Here is a 24,346-nt window from a genome sequence, read left to right as displayed (position 1 = left end):
TTCTGTTAAAATATGTTATTGGTGTTCTTTTTAAATATGTATTCAAAGTATTCTTTTTTAGAAATTTTATAGGGAGACTGAAAAACAATTTTGATTGAAATAGGCATTCTAGCTGAAAAATATGTAGGCTAGTGACGTCGTTTGGTCATTTTTGCTTGACACAGTTTACCGTTGTCTGTAACAACTTAGCCTGATAATTTTTTTTAACTTAAAAAAAAATTAAACTGTGTAAATAAAATGTAACTCTTAAATACCTTATCAACGTTTATTTGTTTTATTTCTTTTCATTCATATACTTTTCATTTCAGACCATCTTCATCCGCCACGAAACCGCTTTGCTTCCAATCTCAAACCGAGTTATTTTAAGACAGCAGTAAGTGTCGTCTACATGTTAACAGTTACTCTACTAACTTCTGTTGTAATGGTTTTCGTTCATGACCGAGTACCAGATATGAAGAAGTACCCACCACTGCCTGACTTAATCCTGGATAATCTGCCTCTTATACCCTGGGCATTCTTCATCTGTGAAATCACTGGGTTTCTATTGCTCGTCATTTGGATTTCAGTTCTTCTCATGCATAGGCATAGGTAAACTAATAGTATTTTACTTTATATAATCTGTAAGTGTCCGTGACACCCATGTAATTATTTATGCTAAAATAAAATCACGTGATTCTATACAACCGGTAACATTTTTGAGATATGGCTAATAAATTTAAAGAATTCAAACAAATTTAACCGTATTGTCTAATAATATATTTAATGAAGCAGAAGGTTTCGATGTCCTTGTATATATTTTTCTCACTTGCCAGTTTTTTTAAAACGCGTTTTTTAATTTTGGTTACTAAGGGCCGTGGTTCGTTCCTTACTAGGTTGCAGCTACCGCTACAACTACAATGAGAAAGATTTCGCTTTGGATGTAGTAGTCGCTTTGGATGACGGTGTGGATGAAATTGCATGGTATGAATGATCGAAGTCTAGTTTCCTTATGATGAACGTTATCATGTCGATCCCAATAACAAGAGACACGACTGGCAGAAAAGAACACTTAGCTATGTCTTGACAGAGACTTCGTACTGCTCAAATCATCTCTAGCAAATGTTTCTCGGTAGTTCTTGGTAGGTCGTCTTGGAAAGGCGCAGTTGTAGCATTATATGCCAGAAGAGGTCCAAAGTCCCAAGTCTAAAGGAGTTTTTTCTTGAGCTGGAAAGCGAAACCGACTTAGCTTTCCGCTGGAAAGCTAATTTGCTGGAATTGGAAAGCAAATTCAGAACACTAGTTGAAAGCGAGTTTTTATCACTAAATTCAAATGATTACGGTTATGAATATAATAGAACTTCCAATTTTTACTTTCCTTCTTCATATTATTGCCAATTACTTCATAAATCTATAGCATTTTTAAAAACCTTGTAAGATAACGACTGAGACTAATTAAAACTCTGATTTATACATAAAGATACACTATAATAATGGAAGTGTGACCAGTTTTTAAATAACTTGTTTTTCTCTCGTTATTCGCGACCAGTCGGCAGGATTTTTACTATATGCCGGCTCTGCTTTCATTGGTTTTTCACGGCTGGTACTTTTTGTCACTAAGACACTTCTTGTTTACAAATGTCTAACAAGAAGTTAGACATTTAAGATGGTAAAACTTTGAATAATAGAATATTTTTTTCTTAAAACAGTGCTATTAGTGCCATGCATCCACAAACTTGTACAGAACTAAAGAAATCTATTGTTGAAAAGCCAAAATATATAGGTTCAATCAGAGTTAAACCCAAGAAGTTTTGTTTATGCTATGTTTTCATTAATTAATGTTTTCTTCAAAAAATGCTACCGGTGCCATCTATCCACAAATTTATACAGAACTAAAGATATCCTTATACAGGGCTCCCACGGCGTCATCAAAGTTAATAAAGTTTTTAATGAAATTATTCACCATAAAGTTTGTCTTGCTCATACAAGAATTTTACTTTTTTTTTACTAACATCAATTTTTCTCTGTAAATAACTGAATTAATCAGATGTGGCGCTGACAAAACCATCTTCTTAAGCCATATTGAAGTTTCTTTTTTGTCTAACTCTTGTTCTATTACCTAGCAAAACATTTAAATAAGTATACACTATTATAAATGAAGACACATATTTGTGTGCTGTTTATTTAAAATTTTCTATAAGTCTTCTGCTATTGGTTGAACTTTGCTGGCTTTCTTGACAAAGTTAAATAAATTTTAACTTTATTTTGATAGTAATAGAGTCAAAGAAGTTATGCGAAGAAAACGGTTTAATAACTTTACGGACAACTTTATTGACGCCTTTGGGGCCCCGCATTATTTCCAAAAGCAAAATGATAAAGATTCAATCAGAGTTAGCCGAAAGGGTTCTTTTTACATTTTTTTTTTTTATAGTGCTATTACTGCCATCTATCCACAAATTTGTGCAAAACGGAAGATATCCGTTTGGTCCAAATGCCAAAACATGCATATTCAATCAGAGTTAACCAAAAAAGTAGAATCGATCTAACCGAGGTCACACTGCCAGTGTGCATACTTGTGGAAGTTGGCACCCTGTATATCATTTCGCTCAAAACCAAAAGCTTCTATCTAAAAAATTCGTAATTTCACTGAAAAGTAAAATGCGGGCTCGCAATTTGTGAAAACAATTTTCTTACGTTTTGAATGAGAAATCGTATTTGGTTACACAATGTTTTAATTGTATTATGCATTCTGTGAAGTAGAGACCCTGAAACTCTTTTTTTTCCCGAATCTTGACAGAGTTTTCCCCGAATCTCCTCTGAAATAAACATGTTTCTACATAAGAATTGACGAAACACAATTTTCCGTTTTTTGTTATAGATAAATTTTGCAAAATATTAATTACCTGGGGAAGAGCAGAATTTTCTTTTGATAGCTGTTGAGTCAATTCCCCCTTTGTTCTTGTTAAACGACAAAAACCAGCTTACCAAAATCAAAATTTAAAGCTCTGTCACAAGAAATTCGGTAAAAGATTCAGTATTTATTTGAGCCAATAGAAAATATAGCTCGATATATTGAACTGATATGATCACAATGAAGACAGATTCTATTCTGACATGTTTAGAAAATTCCTGCGATATATGAAAGCCAAATTTACAGATAATAGATGTTTCTGAACTTTACTATTCAGTGTCAATAGCAAGCTCGCAACAGGTAAAAGCACCTAGAGAAAACTCTAGGTTTTCCACAATGCTCAACGTCTCTCTTTAAAATCACATTTTTTATAACCGTTAATGAACCTGGCCTTGGGTCGTTTTCTTGCAAAAAGTTTGGTGATTGGTGCAATACCTGTCCATTTAAAGAAAAAAAATCCTGCAACTGAAACTTCGATAATAACCTATCGACGCCCTATATAACTGTTGGGATCTTTGGCCCCTTTTATTTCAGAAAAATGCTCTTTTTATAAATTTAACTTCATTTATCTTCAATTTCAATATTTAAACCCCGGGCCAAGCTTTATTATTAGACGTCTGGAAGGAATGCACTAATTAGCTAAACCTGAAAAATACAGAAGAGCGATGACTCATACAGCATAAATTTACAGTTCTAAAAGCTTGGTATTAGTATCAGACGGAACCGGGTTTCGGACAACCGCACAATATTAGGAAAATTAATGAAAAGTGGACGCTATATCATTGTTAAGAAATGTTCTGCAACGGGTTTGTGAACTGTTAAAAGTGTTAGAAATGAAATATTAGTCATTTTAATAAAACAAAGAAACATCATGATTATTACATATTCGTAATAAAGTTTTCGTTTAAAAGTCCTATGAAATGTTCGTATTTTTTTTCGATGTAACCACTCTGGGAAAGTACGAAAAAACTACAAAATTCTAAAAAAAAGAAGTTTTAAATAAATGACAGTTGCTCGTTTAAAGAGAGTAAATATATTGGTTGTTCTTATGTTTTAAGTCATAAAGTGTCAAATAAGCAATAACAATTGAGTTTAGAAAGTCTGGCGTGAATTCAATTCTTCTGTCCTGTTAATGCATCAAATAATTGCCTATTTTATAGGTCTTGTTTTCTTCTTGAACTCGTTGTTATTCTCACTGTTATTTCTCTTCTATCAACATATTTTAGTTACGATTTAATGTATTCGTTTTGATACTGGTTATATTATCTCATTACCTCTGACTTTTTTCCATGCCTTTTACTTTAGCTGTTCGGCTTCATTCAAAATCATCTAGTACAATGCCTATGGCCTCTGGAATATCTAAAATTGGTATAATCATTCGTTTTATTATTTAGTTTCGAGTAATAGGGTGGCAAATCAGGAATTTCAGCTTAATTAAGAAATTCTGTCATGAGTTCAATTCACCCTTCCTGCTTAACACTTTTCTTATTCAGATGTAATTTTCTGAAATATCTAAACTCCACAATAGCATAATTATTGTGTTATTCTTTAGTTTTAAGTCATATTTTGTTTTGAATTCTAAGTGATTTGTTGCTGTTTCTTATTCCTTTTTCTTATTCCCTATTCCTTAAATGATACTGGGAGTCTAATTTGATTCGGCCATTAATGGTTTTCAGTTTGAGGTGCGTGCACGGAGGTGTGTCGAAAAGTTTCTTCATTAATTGTAAGAGTTCTTTATTTCAGTTCATTTTTTGAGTTCTTGTAAATACGTGAAAGTGAATACAGTAAGAAATCTTGTCTTTATAATTTTTGAATTTTTAGCCTATGTGGAGTCCGGGAGCCTACAGCGAGGCTGAGATTAGATTAGCTTAGTATAGGAAAATAATCTTGTACTAAGCCAGAGATGTTTCCTTGAGGGGGAATTGGGGGAGTTTGATCTTTATGGTACCTGAGGCCAAATAGTGTGGCACATTGAAACCACACGGAAAGTACACTTGCCAGAGAAGCCAGACGGTTATGCAAACCACCAGAGACGGGACAAACAGAAATCCGTGGTGCGTAGAAGTTACGCTGGCTTTTGGGGTACCGCCAGATTACTTGAGGTACCGCCAACGTAATTAGTTACATTTTATATTACGTGTGTTCTATTGTATGCTGTACGTTTCATTATGCTACTGAATGAGTATAATCACGTTAAAAACAAAGTTTTGTCAGTATCTCTCACGTAGGAATTTCAGTTACAAAAATTATTTCAGATTCAGAGCTTAACGCATGCTAATTCTGTATATTGCAGAATTATGTCGGGTTAACTATGTTTCAGCTTATCCACTTATTTGAAATAATATTAGGTCCAAAATCCGATAACGAAGTCAAAACTTAAATTGAAAATTAATATTCGAATGATATTTCTTAAAAAATTCATTAAAAAAAAATCTTCATGCCTCATCGGGCGCATAACCAAGTCAAGACAAACTTCAGTTTTTTCTTCTATCAGCTTTCCATACTGTTTGAGCTTTGTTATGGGTTAACTTATGGTTAAGTTAAGTTATGGTTACATTATTGCTGGACATTTCAATATTCATACCTCGTCATGATCAATAATTGGATTTGAAAACAACGTTAGCCATTTTATTACGATAATCTGTCAGATGTTGGAAAATTTAACGAAAAGACTAAAATTGGACAAACGAATAAAAGGATAAATTTATATAAGAAAAGACTAAAAGGCTAAAATAATATTTTGCAGGTTTATTTTACTTCGACGGTTTTGTGCGTTATCCGGATCAATATTTCTTCTTCGCTGTATTACAATGTTGATTACCTCTCTCTCAGTTCCAGGAGTTCATTTGGATTGTGCGCCAAGAGTAAGCTACTTCTGTTTATTTTGTTACAAGTGTCATTGTTTCCACTTTGTATGACTATTCAGCAGTGTTTTTCATCATTTTCATTATAATAGTTTCATTATGACATAAGTGCATTTCATTATAACATTGTTCATATCCCCACTATATAATAATAATTTTATTAACCCATTCAAAAAAAAGTGCATACAAAATGCATGAATGGAGCAAAAGAGAAATAATAGAAAAAAAGAAAAAAAAAGACACTAATGCAACAAACTCACACAACACATGAAAACAATCAATTAACAACAAATAGCTATTAAAATAAAGAGTAACTCAAGGGCTTATTGCCAAATTTAGGCTATTAGATGGATCTAAGGACCTCAGAAACTTGGCTTGGTGTTTCAAAATGGCAGCAACTGGCTCCGCAACACCATACTTATTGCTTAAAATGAATTTTTGGCCCATAGAGGAACATTCAATAGAAACTTTAAAAATTTATAGAATGTAGACCGAAGTTTTCTCTTATCCGTTAAAGAAAAAATCTTCTAAAACGGAGCCAGTGCTAAAACATGGGGCATTACTAGCGCATTATATAGTCTAGCACGAATTCGGCGATTGTATTTTACCTTTGTTGAAACAAGAGTTCCGTACGCTTTCCAGGCTTTTTCTGAAAAATTACAAAGTAGGCCAGCGCGAGTAGACATCATATCTTAGCTTATTGGCAGTCCTAAATACATGATGGAACTAGATCCCATAACTTGCTGATTTCCAAATTTACAAACAGCACCAGAGCAATCACCATTAAAAACAATAAACTCACTTTGACTAGAATTAAATGACAGGCCAATCCCTCCATACATTTCATTAAGAATATCAAAATTCTCTTCAATACGAGTTAAAGATCTACTTATATTAAGAATATCGTCTGCATAATTTAATAACGTTATATCTACACCACGAAATATAAAACTTGGTTTAGCATACTTTTGCGCTTCTATAATGCTGTTATTATAAAGTAGATGCGTTGATATTGCACCCTGCCCAATACCCTTCTTCACTTGGACTATTTGTGAAGATAAAACTGGACCCTCCTTTGACGGTATATTATTTTGTACTTGAAGATTATTATACATACTTCTAAATGCTAATATCACAGACTGGTCAACCGCGCGCTTAAGAGTCGACAGGAGTAGCTGGGAATGAATCCCCGAATCGAAAGCCCGGCGCATGTCGTGACTTGCGAGCATAAATCTTTCACATCGGGAATAGAACACTTATCTATGAGTATATCCACTACAAGTAGTTCCATTAATTTACATAAAACTGGCGACACGGTTATAGGACGGTACGACAAACATTCAGATGGATTTCTCCCTCTTTTTAGTATTGGTGTAATTAACCTGCTACAAAATAAATATGGAACGAGACCGGAGTTAAAGATTGTCTATAACAGTAGCTGCAGATGACAAATTAATTTATCATTGGCATGAACGGAATGTAAGCCACATAGTTTATCAAAACCTCTAGATTTCTTCTTTTTAGCTTTAAAATAGAACAAACAAGATTAGAAATACCTACAACAAAACTGTACCTAGACCTACACAACATAAAACACTTATCAAGCTCCCCATTAAACTTATCCTCGAGCACAGGATCAGGGGGTGAGAATTCAGCCGTAAAGTGAGATAATCAATCATGTTCATTTGGGGGAGTAGTTTCAGACTTTATAATACTACTTTTTCGTTTAAGTAGTTTCCATACAATATTTGGTTCCTGACTAATCTTCTCACTATGCTTATGAATAACGTCACATTTATGCTTAGATAAAAGTTTTCCAAATTCACGTTTACTATAACGACGAATCTGGTTAACAACGCCAGATCTAGGCCGATCACATTATTCCATTCATCCCAAGCCAAAATTTTGCTCGACGTCAAGCTTCACTCAAAACTGGGTTCTGCGACCACTTAGGAATTTCAGTACCAACTTTGACCTTGCGTGTGGGGACAGCAGCCGTTTCAGCACATAATAAAGCATGAGTTATTTCACTGCAGCAAATATTAAGTAGCACTTGTCTCTCCCTATCTGGTATATGCAGACTCTGTTGAAGCAACTGAAAAGGCACTTTGATCTTATCTAGAATATTATCTAACATAGCTTGATAGAGGATAGGATCAAACTTATTCCAATTCTCTCTAGTAATCCACTTTTTGGTGTAACCAGCATTAGCTGCTTTAATTATTTTAAAACTGTTTATAATTGGAAAATGATCTGATGTACAAACACTCAGATCTACATGAGAATCACCATGCGTCTCAATCGTCGATGAACTTAACATAAAATCAAGAGAAGAGGTAGAGCCAGAATTATGTACATAAGTAAAGTCAGAATCATTGATGGTCAGGCACAGATCGTCACAGGAGGCTAACAATAATTGGGTTCTTGCACTATTATTATTTGTTAAATCACAATTCATATCTCCGGCAAGAATACATTCGAAACCTTGACTAAGACAGCTCCTAATAGAATTAGAAAGCTTACTGCATGCCCCACTAAATTTCACTTCAGATTTACTGTTTCTATAGTCAGTAGGCATATACACAGAGAAGACGATTGTCTTATGGATCTTAACAGCAATGAAAAAGTCAGATGTCTTGTATAACACAGGGTTTAATGCGCCACTAACTAAGATGGCCACCCCACCAGATGGTCTACCTTTTACAGATGAGTTTGCAGGAACCGCAAAAGCTTTCTCTCCTTTGTTTACCTCGAGGATACTGGTGGCTTCTATTAAAAGGAAATGTTCCGGAAAGGAAAGGAGAGGGACTTAACTCAACAAAGTTGTTAAACTTAACGCACAATTCATTTACTTTTCTGGTAAGAGTAGCCGTGATCTCGCCTGTGATTATTGGAACTTCGTCTGTGGTTATTGGAACTGTGATTATTAAGCTCTTTCCAGTCACACTACTGGATTGGATCACATTACATTACCTTTTCATATATTTTAGAAAAAAAGGAGAGAATCGACATGTGTCTTTTGTTTGGAGGACCATCTCTCTTACCTCCTTTTATGTAATGCTATTATTTTAGCGACCTTCAAAGCTTCCGAGAAAATCCCCTTTTCCATTGATTGTTAATCAAATGACATAGAATGGGTGTTATAACTGACTGAACCGATTTGGCAATCTTCTGGAAAATCCCATCTACACCACTTGAATTTGAATACAATCCATTGATAATTTGTCCAACTTCATTTACATCACAAGGATTAAAAATCAATTTAATACTTACTAGAACATCAGACTGAACTAATTTCGAAGCCTGTTAATTTCTTCTCTGAGCATCTTTTTCACCCTCACTAGAAAAATATTCACACGAGTAATTCCCGATATCTTTTCGGGAGGTCAAATTTCCTCTTTCTGTTTGTAGTTCAGTGATAACCTCTATTTTACTCTTTTGACCCAGGAGTGAATTCACGCTTTACCAGGGTTTTTTTTTCATGTCACCTTTATTCTTCAAAAACTCGTTTTGCCAATAAATTTTTTCAACTTTCCGTTTCAACCCGTTTAAGATATTCCAATAAGTTTTAAATTGCTGAAACTTAATAATAGATTGTTCAGGAAAATATACTTTATAAAGTTAATTTTTGCTGTTTATAAAATTTAGAATAGCCTGAGTAATCCATGGAAAAAGTGTCTCGTGAACATTGTCTTTGAACTGTCTTCTGCTGCTGTTCACAATAATTTTAGAATTTTCTTAGATTCAACTTGGGTTTTAACATAATAAGTCATTCTTCGGGACTAGGAAAAGCACTAGTTAAACTGAGTAAGCAACTCAGTTTAACTAGTTTAGCGAAACAATCCATGGGTTTCTAGGGAATTTTGTCCTAGCCCTTTAAGTCTTCTAAGAGGACACGTCTTGTTTAATACTCTTGTTAGTGTTCCAATTAAAATATCATACACAACCAATGCGTTATCTTCTTCAAATACTAGGGAAAAATCTACATCACTCATTTCTATCTCAAATTTTTTCAAATTGTCTTCTCTTAAATCACGGAAGAATTTTTTATTTACGTGATCATTCTTATTTACTCATTAGAGAAAAATATTTCGATCCATCTGTAATTAAAACATCAGCAAACGAACATTCAAGTAGCTTTCCATCCACAAATATATTATCAATTAGTATTGCAGACTTCCAAGTAACTAGTGTAGAAATAGTTAGCATTGAGTATTGAAGAAATCATTAAAGCGAGAAAATCTGCACGACTTGAACTTATAAGAAGGTCAATAAATTTTCATTCTTGAATGAAAACATCCAATCTTTTTATAAACTCATAATTTTGAGAAAACATTCAGTAGATTATTTTTGCACTGCCGGTTCGAATTCCAAAAGTTAGACGGACCACCCTTTACTATTGGAAAATTAGTCAAAAACTAATTTGCAAAAGGTCACATTGCCTCAGTAATTAGGGACAAAAGAAAGATTTGTCAATTGAATACTATTTTTCATAAATAACTTAATTTAATTCAATTTATATTAAATATTAAATCTATATCAACGCAATATGTAACTCGCTCACAACAGGCAAAGAAAGTTGAGCATAAAAACAGAAACACAGAATAAAACAAAATGGGAACATACTCTTATAGAAAAACAGAACAATAGACAAATGTGAAGGAAATAATAAGCATTGAATAAACGATAAATAATGAATCCATTTTCTGCACGTACACAGCCCCGCACGTGCACGTACACAGCCCCCCTTCACTCTTCAACCATCAGTAAAACGCAATTGATCATGATCAACATTTTCCCATCAATTGGCGTTAATGTTAACGCAAATTAGTAATGATAATTAAAATAAGACCATATCAAAAAAACTAACAAAATTAGAGACTTGAAATTGTAACAATTGTCTTCCAGAATTTACAGGCCATTATAATGAAGCTATTAGTAATTAAGATTAGGGGTAAACTTATTCCTTATATTATTATCATTTTCATTTGGTATATTTTAAATGCGCTCTACTATCTGGGTAATAACGAAAAATACAGACCGAAAAAACACACTTTTGAGGTTGTCTATCTTGAAGCAATATTGAGCCTCCTAATGAAGCTAAAACAGTGTTGACGTTCTACAGGTAAGGTCAAATTAATTGAAAAGAAAATTGCTGCAAAAGAAGCAAAATGTCGAAATATGCCCTTATGAGCTTAGTTAATTGAATGGATATAATCGCATATAGACTTAACCAGTCCATGCTTGCATAAAAATGCTATTGTTAGGTCAGAAAAGTTCCGGAAGGGAGGAGGGAAGGAAGGTCCTAATTGGAAAAAAAATATTTTCAATTACTATTTTCTAATTTAAGGGATGTTTCCAATGTTCCTAGTTTTGATGCAAACTCTGCATCGGCTTTTCTTTTTATTTTTAATTAAAAGAAGAAAAATACAGGGCCTCTTTCAGCCAAAAGCGAGCTAAAAACCCTCTAAAATCAGCTTCAGACTCTGTCCCTGTAAATTTACCTTATGAAAGGTATTTATTAAAGCTTTGAAAGTATGCCAACCCTAAAACTTGTTTAAAAGACAACTCTTAGAAATCTCGAAACATGTCTTCCCCCCCCCAACCCCCCCAATCCTGGCCATTAAACTAACTATTTCAAATGTAATTATTGCTTGGATTCTTGTTTAGTCTTCTTCTGTGTTATTTAATGTAATACGAATAATACAAGAAATTTGTTTTATGATCAGCTGTAAATTTTAAAAACTATGAATGATTTATCTTTTTTTGTGAAAAGAAATAAGAATTGATTTCACGGAGCCGAGTCTTTTGGAAACGGAAGTCTGTAAAGAACTAAGTTATGTAGAAGGGGTTTAGTTTTTCTAGGCTGAGTCATCTGTTCTTAGTTGTGGAAAATTCATTTACGTTAAACTTAAAGGTAGAAGAACTCATCTATTCCGGTTTTAATGCAATTCAAAATCGCTATGTAGGAAGTCTACCTCTTACCCACCAACCCCAAAGTCATTTTTTCTTAAACCTTAGCTACCCTGATCCCGCCTAATATCTAAAGGAATTCCCAAGTTTTTATCGTTCTATTCTTGTATATTAAACACAATTTACCCCCTTCATTAAAAAAAAAAAAAAAAAAAAAAATTAAATCACGTGGCTGTAGAAGCTACAAAAAACAAAAGGTGAGAAACTAGCCTTTTTATTCATATTTCATTTTAAAAAGCTTTGTGTCTTTAAGGTATTTTCACTCTGTATCAATTTGCCGTGTAAAAGTTCTTGACGCTTACTTTTCTTTGTACTTCAGTGCAGAATTAAGATAGAGGTATCATACGATAGCAAAACTCTGCTCTTGAGTAATTTGATATTTTTTCTAACATTAAAAAAAATAATAGAAATATTTTTGAAAAGTAGGGTCTAATTAGGAGTCTTTCATGTCTTTATTCTGAAGCAAACTAAAACAGTATATACACCATTGAATTCACAATTTTCTGATCTAGATAATCATGAGGTTAAAATTGCAATATTGCTCAAATTTCTCTTTTAAAATAAGTATGAACTTTTTGAAAAACAGAAAAAAAACAAGGCATCGTAGAGTGTGACCAATAAACAAAGTCGGGATAAAGGCTAAAAAGACACTCCCTAGCAAAATAAATCGGCCCACAACTGAGGCAATATATATTTTCAATTGTAAGTAACGACTCCTGCTCCAGTGCTCTTAGCATTTTTCAACTCTGACTATAACTCTTATTCCTGAATTAGGTGACTATCTGATCCCTAAAATTTTAGATGTCGAATGCAGTTTGCTTTATATCACTGAGTCTTAACCTAGATTCGCATTTTGTCATTTCTAAGAAAGAACTGAAGTTCATTTGAAAAAACAACTGTTGACCGGGCAGATGCGAAGTGTTTGAAATAAAAAGTCTGAAAAGTTAATTCAACAATTTTTCGTTTATTGAAACACTAACATGGACTTTCAACAATCTCTTTATGCATTATTAAAATCCAAATGTTTTATGAGTAAATAATTTCTTACGCCACAAAGCCTTTACCCTTATAATAAAATGAAATTATTTAGACATTCAAATGACAGATGAAACACCGAGTACCCATATTGCACCCGTTGCCCTAAAGTTTGTTTCCTTGCAAGAATTATTCCACTGTAATTTGTTCTGATTATGAAGGCACTGCAGTCTAGAAATTGTTTGCTTTTAAAGAGTTTGAATTAATATTGCATATAACTGAGATAAAATATATTTATAATACATTTAGTTGTTTTGAGTAGGAATACTCTGCCGTTTAGAGATTGTTATCTAATTTAGATATTTTATACATATTTCATATAACTCCGTTAAAATAAATATATAACCTGTTTAGTTATTCTTAGTGTGAGTGAACTAACGTTTATAGATTTTGATATTACTATTGTAAGTAATTCATAGTTCATGGTACTGATTTATATTATAAAGATCGTAAATTGTTTGGGTCTTTGAAATTTGTAACGTAAGACAATAAATAATTTTCTTTTAAAGTTTATTAAGACCTTAATTAAGTCACTGTTTTCTTATGTACAGTTAATAAATAGAGTAGTTAGTTGTTATTAGTCAAATACGTCTATAGAATTATTTATTTTAAAGTGTTTTAATTCATATTGCATGTAAATCCTTTAAAATATACTGATAATTCATTTATTTGTTCTTATTATTTAGGAACTGCCGTCTATAGATGTTTTTATTTCAAATGGAATTAAGTCATATTGTATGAAAATGTTATTTTTTATAAAGTTAATAAATTTATTTGGTCGTATTTATAAGTCTCTTCCGTTTATACGTTGTTTTCTTTTAAAGAGAATTGAATACTATTGTATGAAACTGCTTTATTATGTACTGATAACCATTCTAGTTGTTATTTTTCTGTATGAACTTACTTCTATTAAGTTTTTTATTTAAAATATAATTTATTCATATTGTATGTTTATATTATTAACTGTAATTTTCATGCATTTATGTGTACTTATTAATAATTCACTTACGTTAATTCGGAGATATAATTCAAATAGTATTAAAAAATCTAGTATGTAACTTTTTGACAATATACTGATCATAAAGTGATTTGTTCTGATATATAATGCACTTCAGTGTAGTAAGTGTTCGATTTCCAGGAGATTTGATTCCTCTAGTATGTAAATGTGTTGAAAAATACTGATCATAAATTGATTTGTTCTGATTAATATGGTACTGCGGTCTAGTAAGTGTTTTCTTTCCAAGAGATTTACGTCCTATTGTGTGTAAATGTATTAAAATGTACTGATCATAAATTGATTTGTTCTGATTAAGAATTCACTGCATTCAAGTAATTGTTTGATTTCCTAGAGTTTTGATTCCACTTGTATGAAACTTTGGTAAAATATACTGATCATAAATTGATTTGTTCTGATTAATAATTCACTTCGGTCTAGTAATTATTTGATTTCCAAGAGTTTTAATTCATCTTGCATGTAACTGGTTGAAAATTTACTGATCATAAAGTGATTTGTTCTGATTATGAAGGCACTGCAGTCTAGTAATTATTTGCTTTCCAAGAGTTTTAATTCCTCTTGCATGAAAATGTATTAAAATGTACTGATCATAAAGTGATTTGTTCTGATTATGTAGGAACTTCAGACAAGTAATTAATTGCTATTCAGGATTTTTAATTCCTCTAGCATGTATATGTGTTGAAATATACTGATCATAAATTGATTTGTTCTGATTAAGAAGTAACTGCTTTAAAGTCATAGTTCTAATTTAAATATTTTTAATTCCACGTGCTTGTAAATGAGTTAAAGTATACTGATCATAAAGTGATTTGTTCTGATTATTACTTTACTTAAGTCAATTAGTTGTTTGATTTTAAAGAGTTTTTATTTCACTTGCGTGTCAATGTGTTAAAATATACTGATCATAAAGTGATTTGTTCTGATTATGAAGGCACTGCAGTCTAGAAATAATTTTCTTTTAAAGAGTTTTAATTACACTAGCGTGTAATTGGGTTATATTATACTGATCATAAATTGATTTGTTCTGATTATGAAGTCACTTCAGTAAAGTATTTATGTTATTTCCAGGAGTTTTAATTCCTCTTGCATGTAACTGTGTTAAAATGTACTGATCATAAATTGATTTGTTCTGATTATGAAGGCTCTGCAGTCAAGTTATTATTTGCATTTCAAGAGTTATAATTCCTCTTGTATGTAACTGTGTTAAAATATCCTGATCAGGAAGTAATTTGTTCTGTTTAGGAAGGCACTGCAGTAAAGAAATTGTTTGCTTTCAAAGAGTATGAAGTCCAATTGTATATATATGTTATTATATATCATTTACATACATTTATTTGTTCTTATGAATTAGGTACGGCCTATAAGAAAGTGTGTTATTTCATAGAGAATGAATTCAAATTGTAAGTAACTGTGTTAATATGTACAGAAAGTAAATTGATTTGTTCTTTGTAATATTGCACAGCCGTTCTATTGATAAATTTAATTCATATATTTTGACTTCAAATAGTGTATAACAGTTGTATTAGGAACAGTTAACAAAGTTAGTAGTTCTTATTATTAAGGCTCTGCAGTCTAGAAATTGTTTGCTTTCCAAGAGTTTGAATTCGACTTGCATGTAACTTTGTTAAAATATACTTATGAAGGTTCTGCAGTGAAGTATTAGTTTTCTTACCAGGAGTTTTAATTAAACTTGCATGTAAATGTATTAAAATGTACTGATCATAAAGTGATTTGTTCTGATTATGAATTCACTGCAGTCAAGTCCTTATTATCTTTGAAATAGTTTTGATTCCACTTGCATGTAAATTTTTTAAAATCTACTTAAGAAGGCAGTGCGTTCAATTAATTATTTGATTTCCAAGAGTTTTAATTCCACATGTATGTAAATTTGTTAAAATATACTGATCATAAAGTGACTTGTTCTGATTATGAAGGCACTGCAGTCTTGTCCTTGTTTGCTTAACAAGAGAGTTGATTAGTCTTGCATGTAAATGTGTTAAAATATACTGATCATAAATTGATTTGTTCTGATTATGAAGGTCCTGAAGTAAAGTAATTGATTGCTTTTATAGAGATTTACTTCATCTTGTATGAAACTGTATTAAAATGTACTGATCATAAATTGATTTGTTCTGATTATGAAGGTACTGCAGTAAAGTAATTATTTGCTTTTCAAGAGTTTTAATTCAACTTGCATGTAAATGTATTAAAATGTACTGATCATAAAGTGATTTGTTCTGATTCTTAAGTTACTGCAGTGTAGTAATTATTTGCTTTCCAGGAGTTTTAATTCAACTTGCATGTAAATTTGTTAAAATATACTGATCATAAATTGATTTGTTCTGATTATTAAGTTACTGCGGTAAAGTAATTGTTTGATTTTAAATAGTTTTAATTCAACTTGTATGAAAATGGATTAAAATATACTGATCATAAATTGATTTGTTCTGATTATTAAGTAACTGAAGTAAATTAATTAATTGCTTTCCAAGAGTTTTAATTCCTCTTGTATGTAACTGTATTAAAATATACTGATCATAAATTGATTTGTTCTGATTATTAATTTACTTCTGTCTAGTAAGTATTTGCTTTTAAATTTTAATTAATATTGTATATAACGGCTTTAAAATATATTGATCATAAATTTATTTATTTTGAGTGTGAATGCACTACCGTTTAGAGCTTTTTTGCTTTTAAAGAGTTTTTATTCCAATTGTATGTCACTTAGTTATAATATACTGATCATAAAGTGATTTGTTCTGATTATTGATTCTCATACTTTAATTAAGAGATTTATTATCAGGTTAATGAATCCATCTAGCTTGAATAGGTGAAATTTTATCAATTTCAAACATTTATTTGTTCTAAGTCCAACTCAGCCACCTCCGTCGCCAACGTTTTAGTAGAAGGGAAGGTATATGTCGTTTTGTTTTAACCAAGACTTTCAAGGAATATTTTATTGTAGCCCTACGGTGATTTTTGGGCAAAACTATCTCAAGCTTATCATATCTGGACAGGGATGGGCCTATCAACCAATGGTGTTAGGACATGCGGTGATTATATGTTTTCAGGACACACTGTTGCTCTAACTCTTATGAACTTTTTCATCACGGAATGTAAGTATTTCTGGATTTTCTTCTTTTGTCTTATATTTGTTCTTCTTCGTTATTCTTTTTTTTCTTCGGTTGTTTTTCTCTTGTATTTATTTTTGCCAATTCTCCTGTTTTCGTATTACTACTCCTTTAAAACTTGATATTTCACCCGGAAAAAAATTACTGCGAAAGGGCAAAAGGTACCGTCTTTAAAAGATTTAGTGCTTCATGCAACACGCGGACTCCTAAGTCCTCTAAGATTGTGCTCATTATAGAATTTCTTGAACATCATTAGAAAGGACATAAAAGAAAATACCCATCGCTATTAACGTCCTGTCTCATAAGTTTGGTATTGAGTTCCAAACACATCTTTTCCTTCACTTGAAAATCCTATAAACAATGTTTTGGATGTCTGTCAGACTCCCTTTCCTTGATACTCCTTTTCATACAAAAATCCTCGATACTCTCTTGATACTCCCTTTTCATAAAAAATTCCTTGATATTCCTTGATACTCCCTTGATACTCTCTTTTCATAAAAAAAATCTTTGATACTCCATTTTCCTAAATGATAGCTCATAGTATTTGACAAAATGCATAGTAAGCTTAAGTAACTCTCATAACTTTTGCAGTGGCCTCAAGTCTCGAAAATTTAGGCGAGACCCCCCCCCCCCCAACTCACGCCATAGCATAATGCATGCCGGTTTTTCTTGCAGAAGGAGACGAGAATTATAACACAGCACCTACCAGAGTTTGGCAATCAAGAAACACTTTTATCTTTTTTGGCATTCATGTAAATACTACGGGGTTATCAGGGCTGTATCCTCACAAATCTTGTTTGCCGATGCCTCCCCCAGCCCAAAAACTTTCAAATTCTGCCAACATAACGAAACATTGTACCGAAGAAAGAAAAGTTGATAGTCACAGCCAGTGGAAAAAAAAATAGAATGCAAATATTTTTATCGAGACCTCCACTCAACCGTTCTCAATGCAGAATGAAGAATAATAATTAAAAGTACGGATAAAAGTCCACAGGACAGTATAAAAAGACAAACCTTAAAACCCTTTGCGGTGAAAAAAAAAATCTTTGTGTTGCCGTGGTATTTGTTTTAAAGGTTTGCTATTTTATATTGTCCTATGGACTTTTATCTCTATTTTTATTCTTAATTCTGCACTATGGAGATCTTGACCGAAATATTTGCATTCTGTTTTTCCTTTTTTCAGTGGCTATGATTCTACTTATTTGTTGTTTTTTTTTCTTCTTCTTCGTTACGGTTTTTGTTTTGTCTTGATTAGGTATTGTGGTCTCCGGAATTATTTAATCCTGCCCACAAAGAGATTTTCTCGTTCGACCCCGCTCTCCTCTGAAAAATCGTGACCAAAATTATTGGTCTTTTTTGTAAATACCCCTCTCCCTCCCTGAGGAGCGTTTTATAACTCCTTTCCCCTTAGAATTGAACCTATGGTCATTTAGACGACCTACAATATCGTTAAATGGCTAGCATTCTTATAGACGAATTTGATTCTAACATTGTGAGCACTAATGATCCATCCTTAAACTTGATTTGTCAGGTTTAGTCCCTAATGTACGATAGTTTTAAATGCTATGAAACTTTTTAAATACGCTAGAACAGGACTGTACCCAGGATTTGGATGCCTCTGGGGAGGGGCTTGGCTACTGGAGACATCTGTTTTAGCTATAAAGTCACCAAAATGTATTTGCTATTCTACTGCAGTCCTTTGAATATTATGCAAAGCACCGTCCCTCAAATTTTTTACAAAAATTAACAGGCATTACAAGCTCTTCAAAATATACTTATCATTGAATTTAGATTGTGATCGTTTCATTTGAGTATTATTACCTTAAGGCGATGCTCTACTGGGGGGGGGGGGACATTAGGTGGGTTATTTCATAAACGGGTAATTTTATGCCACTAGAAGAAAGAAGGAAATGTTTGGGGAGGTTTGGATCAGGGTTGGGTACATATTTTTCTTCGATGTGTGCGGATAATGAGGATCCAGAAAGTTATGTGCATTCGTAAGGAGTTGAAGGACTTGAAAGAGAAAATTTTTGCAATTGGGATGAGAGGAAGGACTAGATGGTAGTAGTTTGAAGAGTAATTGCTTACTTATTATTAAAAACGTGGAGAAGATTGTCCGCAAGGTAATGCATCACAGAGATAGTTTTTGGAGAATGGAGGGTTTTCTGGATAATGGAAGATGATTAATAAAGGTATATGTATAATAAGGATAGAATTGCTGTTGCCCTTTTCTGCTCTTTCTATGTGTTTTATGTTTATAATATATTACTGGTAATTACATAGTTAAAAAAAAATAAATGAAAAAAACTGTCTTCCTAATTTAATAACTGAGATAACTGAGCACTTGAACAAGGTCCTAGACCTTACTCAGCCATCCAATCGCCTAGGACAAAACAGTATATCCAACCCAATAATCCGAAAATCAAATCCAAAATAGAGCAAAATCAGCACTAATGAGTATAAGTCATCGTCCCAAAACCAAGCCATAGCACCTTAAATCTACAACATTTTAATATTCCCCAGGTAATCACCACATATCAGGGCTCATCAGATGAAAACTCATTGCCTATATAGGTTTCGGCGCTTAAATTTCATTACCCAGGCAAAATGAGCGTGCCATGCCATTCAATATGGCATACCCCTATGTAGTGACACCTGTGGAATACCTATGAATAAAAACCAAAATACCCTAAAAATATAAAAATATATCCAAAAAAAATTTTCCAAGCTTCATTAACCAACTTTCATCTAGCACTAAATCAAACTAAACACGTCCCAACTCTGAAAGCATAACCTTCAGCCAGTATAACTCCCCTTATTTGCATAACACTAACACTCCACCAAAACCTTTTCACTTTTGCTCAATTTCTACGAATTAGTTTCCAAATATCCTAGGTTATTCTTTACCTGCATGTGTCGAAACGAACCCTAAACTCCAAAAATAAACCGGAAAGAGAAAAAAAATTCATCCAACAGGCTACCGCAAAATATCATTCAAAATATCTTGATAACTTTTATTATACTTATTTAAAAGTTGATTATATTGAAAACATAGCTTTTTAAATTGCCAAGCAAGTTTATTGGCGGCAAACCCTCTTACGATTAGCTTATTGCTAAGTATTTTACATCTATTTTTAAAATTGATGTAATTAGTACAAATTATTGCATATCTAAATAGTTGGGAAAAATACGATGAATATGTTATATTCGAATGCATATTACTTTTAAGGAAATGGGAAATTAACTATTTCAAAATTAAAATCTTCTGTTTTATTATATATTTTAAAAAATAGTATATTATTAGGTGCAACATTAATATCTAAATCTAGAAAATGGTCATAATTACCATTCCCATTACTGGATTCTAGCTTTATCTGAACAATTTATCACCAGAAGGTCATTTAAATATCTTTTATTATTTGAAAGCAAATATTTTATGTTACTTGGATTCTTTTTATCCATCATATAATCATATTCTAAATAGCTTAAAAACAGGTCCGCTATAAATGGACTGGCATTACCCCCCATAGGAACTCCAATACTTTGATTATATAGATTACCATTAAATATTATAAAAGTATTAAAAAGAACAAATTCTAGTTGATCATAAATCATATCTATGCTATAACACCTCTAACTATTGGAAATTTTAAAGTATCTATTCCATTTCGTTTTCATATTATATGTATCAATTTTTTAAAAAGCCAAATTAGACAAAAGAAAAGCCTTCTTAATAATCTTTTTTAAATTTATAAATACTAAATTAATTGGTAAATTTGTATATAATGTAGTGAAATCAAACGAGTCCACTCGTTTGGTTGAAACTAAAGCCAGAGAATCTATTGCTTGCAACGAATTATTGACACTCTAATATGGGTTAAACTTAGAAAATTTTTCAATTCCCGAGCAATATGACTTAAATTTATTTTTAATTTCTCCTAAAATACACGACAGGTCAGTCGCCGCAACTCTGGTAGGGCATCTTGCTGCATCAGGAATAAAGCGTGGTTTCTGGGGATTTTTATGAAATTTTAGCGTCCAATATAAACAAGGAAAAATTTTATCATTATCATAAATATTGATATTCAATTTTTTAAAAGTGTATCCTCTATTCACTTCAACAGACTATTATTAACCTCTTGAACCCTTTTATGTGTATTCGTTTTACTAAGCTCCGTTCTTAAGACATCACAATATAGCTTCTGACAAATTATTGTAAAATTATTATTTGCTTTATCAATGGGTACAATTATAAAATCCCTCTTTATATTAGCAATCCCTTGTTTTATCTTAGAATTATAAAAAATTACCTCATTATTACGTTTATTTGTCATATTATTTATCTTATCTCTAACCCTATTAATAATTAACTTTTTCCAGTTCTGAAAACTATTTTTATTAATTTTCTCTTTTTTGCACCAAAATTTCTCCTAAACTGTTACCTTTCTGTTTATCTTTTTGTTATTGTTTTATTGTTCTTTTCTGTGACCATGGCCCAACCTTTTTGGCCATTGTGGCCCTAGTTTTGAATATATCTGTTAATTTAAAAGCAAATGCAAAAGCTAGCAAAATGATTATACTGATTCACTAACAAAGGGGAGATTTTTATGTTCACACCGTCAGTTGTTCTGATAGAAGCAACCATATTATCAGACATGTAACACAATTTATTCATTAAAAACAATTTTTCATGAATGAAAAAAATAGCACGATTGTGTTATTCCGCAATTGTGCTGTAACACAATTATCTGAAACTCTGTATTTCAGATAACACAAAAAACTGTATTATCTAAGAATAAAATTAGTAGATGCTAAGCCTGATTTGTGTTGTACGTAGAAGGCTGCTTTACGATTTCAAAGAGCTAACCATAGAAAAAGCGCTGGTTTGAACCAAAATTTTCATTTGGGGGGGACCCTCTCAGTATGCAGAAGTACTACACAGATTATAATAATTCGGTTATTTTGAAAAATTGTCTGCATATAAATACGTAAATATTAGTATATTAGGTATTATGTTTTAATTCGTTTTTTTTATCATTATCATTGTTTACTGAATATTAACAAAAAGATCAACGGACTTAGAAAAATGTTGCTTCTCTGAACGCACAACGCACATCCTTGAACGACTAGCATATGGTGTTCGTAGCGAAGTGGCGTCAATTCACGAAAATTCACAGTTGGGAGGCAAAATTTATTTTTATGAATCAAACCACCTAAAAGGGGTGTTCCCATTGAAAACACACAAAAAAAGTCAGTTTTCAAAATCTGGAGGCTGGGGGACAAGAGACCTACGGGGCACATGCTCCCCTGTCCCTCAATTGATGCCACTGTATTCTCTTTTTTTTTTTTAGGTTCATCTGAAATTCCCAGAAAAAAACTTTACCTTAGATAAACCTGGATTTACTGTTTTGCAGAAAATGTATAATATTATAGCCCCGAAAGTCTTTTGGAGAATTTTCTGTATAATCTTGGAAAATTCCAATTTTGTTACATGAACTGGGGAATTGGAAAATTGTACAATTTTTAGCAAATTTTAGTTGGAAGAAAATTATATTGACCGTGATGTAGAAATCAGAGTTAAACGCTTGTTCATTCGTGTAGGCAGAGGATGGAAATTGGAGAAAGCACCAACTATGGAATACTTGGGGCATGCTCAGAGCCGTTCCTAATTTTTTCGATGTCCTGGGCAAGGTTAATTACCGCCCCCCCCCTCCTGCAACTCAAAATTAGGCAAACAAAAAAGTAGAATCAAAGTGATAAATTTGATCAAAGTGGGCAAACTCCCAACCGTGGTGCCTCCCAGCTGCGAAAATTCTGTTACAATCTGAATATGTACGTTTTTGTGATCATAAATTCTTCTGTGTTGTAAACGTTCTTTTCCTCGTTTTTTTTTCAGTTTTATCTCCTTAAAATTTATTATGTCATAAAGAGTAAACACATCATAAATGCAAGTTTTGTTTTTTCTTGGAGGGGGGGGGGCAAGCAAACAAATATTTTAAGGAAACAGGGCGAAGATTTGAATAAAAACGCATTGTTTTTTATTTTGCCAGAGAAGTGTAATTTTATTTCCAAATACTGCAACATTATTAACTTTTGTTCGTTTTTTTCTCTTGCAGGGAGATGGTAAATTCTAGGCTGCGTCTATTATTACTAATCTGTTATTGCTTAAATAATCATAAGGTTTCATAGGGAATGTTCCAACATTCCACCTAGGAAATTCTTATTATGAATTAGTTGACGTTACGAATTAATGAACGGATAGAAGGCTTATGGTAGCCTTCAATTTAAACTTCACAGATTATGGTTTAGCTTGTGAGACTTAGTATCTAACACAAATATAAAGTCTTCAATACTCACAAATTGAAAGCTAGTTTGAAAGGTACTTTTATCTCTCGAGTGCATACCACTCCCCATGTTCAACGACCATGATGAGCTTTAGTGGGACTGGTAAGTAGTATGGTGTAAGGGGGGTGGGGCAAATGCTTATAAATTTCAAGTGTTGAAAAGACTATAGTGATTTGTGGCACTGTAGAAGGTATGAATTGTCCCTCAATTAAATGAAACCACTATTTCTTTAAATTTTATTTTTCAGATACCCCTCGGAGGTTGTTCCAGCTTCACATTGTTTCATGGCTTCTCAACATATTTGGAGTTTTCCTCATATTAGCTGGACACGAACACTATTCTATTGATGTGTTTGTCGCTTTTTACTTGACGTCTCGTCTTTTCCTCTACTATCACACCCTAGCTAATAGTCGAACATTGAAACAGGGAGATCACAAGCGAGCCAAGATATGGTTCCCCTTATTTTATTTCTTTGAATCGAATATAGATGGTATTGTACCCAATGAGTATGAATTTATTATACAAAAAAAAAATATTGTTTGGGTCTGGAGTTATTTAAAGAATGGAATTGAGTATTTTGGTAAGGTTATCCCAGGGAAATATAAATTGTTCGCTTTAAACGTACACAAAAGGAAAAAGGAATAATCGAAATTTGGTTACTTTGTTTTGACAGAATTTTTATGTATACCTTACAAGAGATCTTACCTCCAATATTTTGCATGAAGCTAAAGACCTGGAATTTTACGGGGAGCGAAGACCCCAGCCCTCATTCTGTATACGTACCTAAGTACACATACGAAAGATTATTTCCAAAAATTAAATTTATTTTCAGAAAGTGCCTACTTTATTTTTTGACATAGTTACCAAGTTTTGAAACACTTATCATACCTCTCAACTAATTTTAAAGTAAAGTCTTTTTAAGAACTTGCCGCCGGCTCCAATAACTGAGAGGTGACTGATGTTTTTACGTCATCGTCATCTTTTTACCGGTTGTCACTAAGGTGGCAACCGGTTGAACTGGAGACGAAACTTGGGTTTCACATATCATGCCCAAATCGTGGCAACAGAACATGGAATGAAAACACACACACTCCCT

The 24,346-nt window shown here is 32.4% G+C and overlaps 1 protein-coding gene across 1 annotated transcript; it reads left to right on the top strand.

The window, feature by feature from the left end:
- The first annotated feature begins 314 nt into the window (after positions 1–314).
- Positions 315–24,346, top strand: LOC148939285 (ceramide phosphoethanolamine synthase-like). The gene is made up of 4 exons (XM_089107255.1): positions 315–588; positions 5,634–5,751; positions 16,740–16,890; positions 23,498–24,346. The coding sequence occupies exons 1-4, from the start codon at positions 389–391 to the stop codon at positions 23,893–23,895; spliced, it is 867 nt and encodes a 288-aa protein (XP_088963381.1). The 5' UTR covers positions 315–388; the 3' UTR covers positions 23,896–24,346.

Source organism: Artemia sp. Qi Xiang Cuo, chromosome 21, assembly GCF_049724085.1.
Source record: "Artemia sp. Qi Xiang Cuo chromosome 21, ASM4972408v1, whole genome shotgun sequence".
NCBI classification, from domain to species: Eukaryota; Metazoa; Arthropoda; class Branchiopoda; order Anostraca; family Artemiidae; genus Artemia; species Artemia sp. Qi Xiang Cuo.
This window is presented reverse-complemented; position numbering and strand designations above follow the sequence as displayed.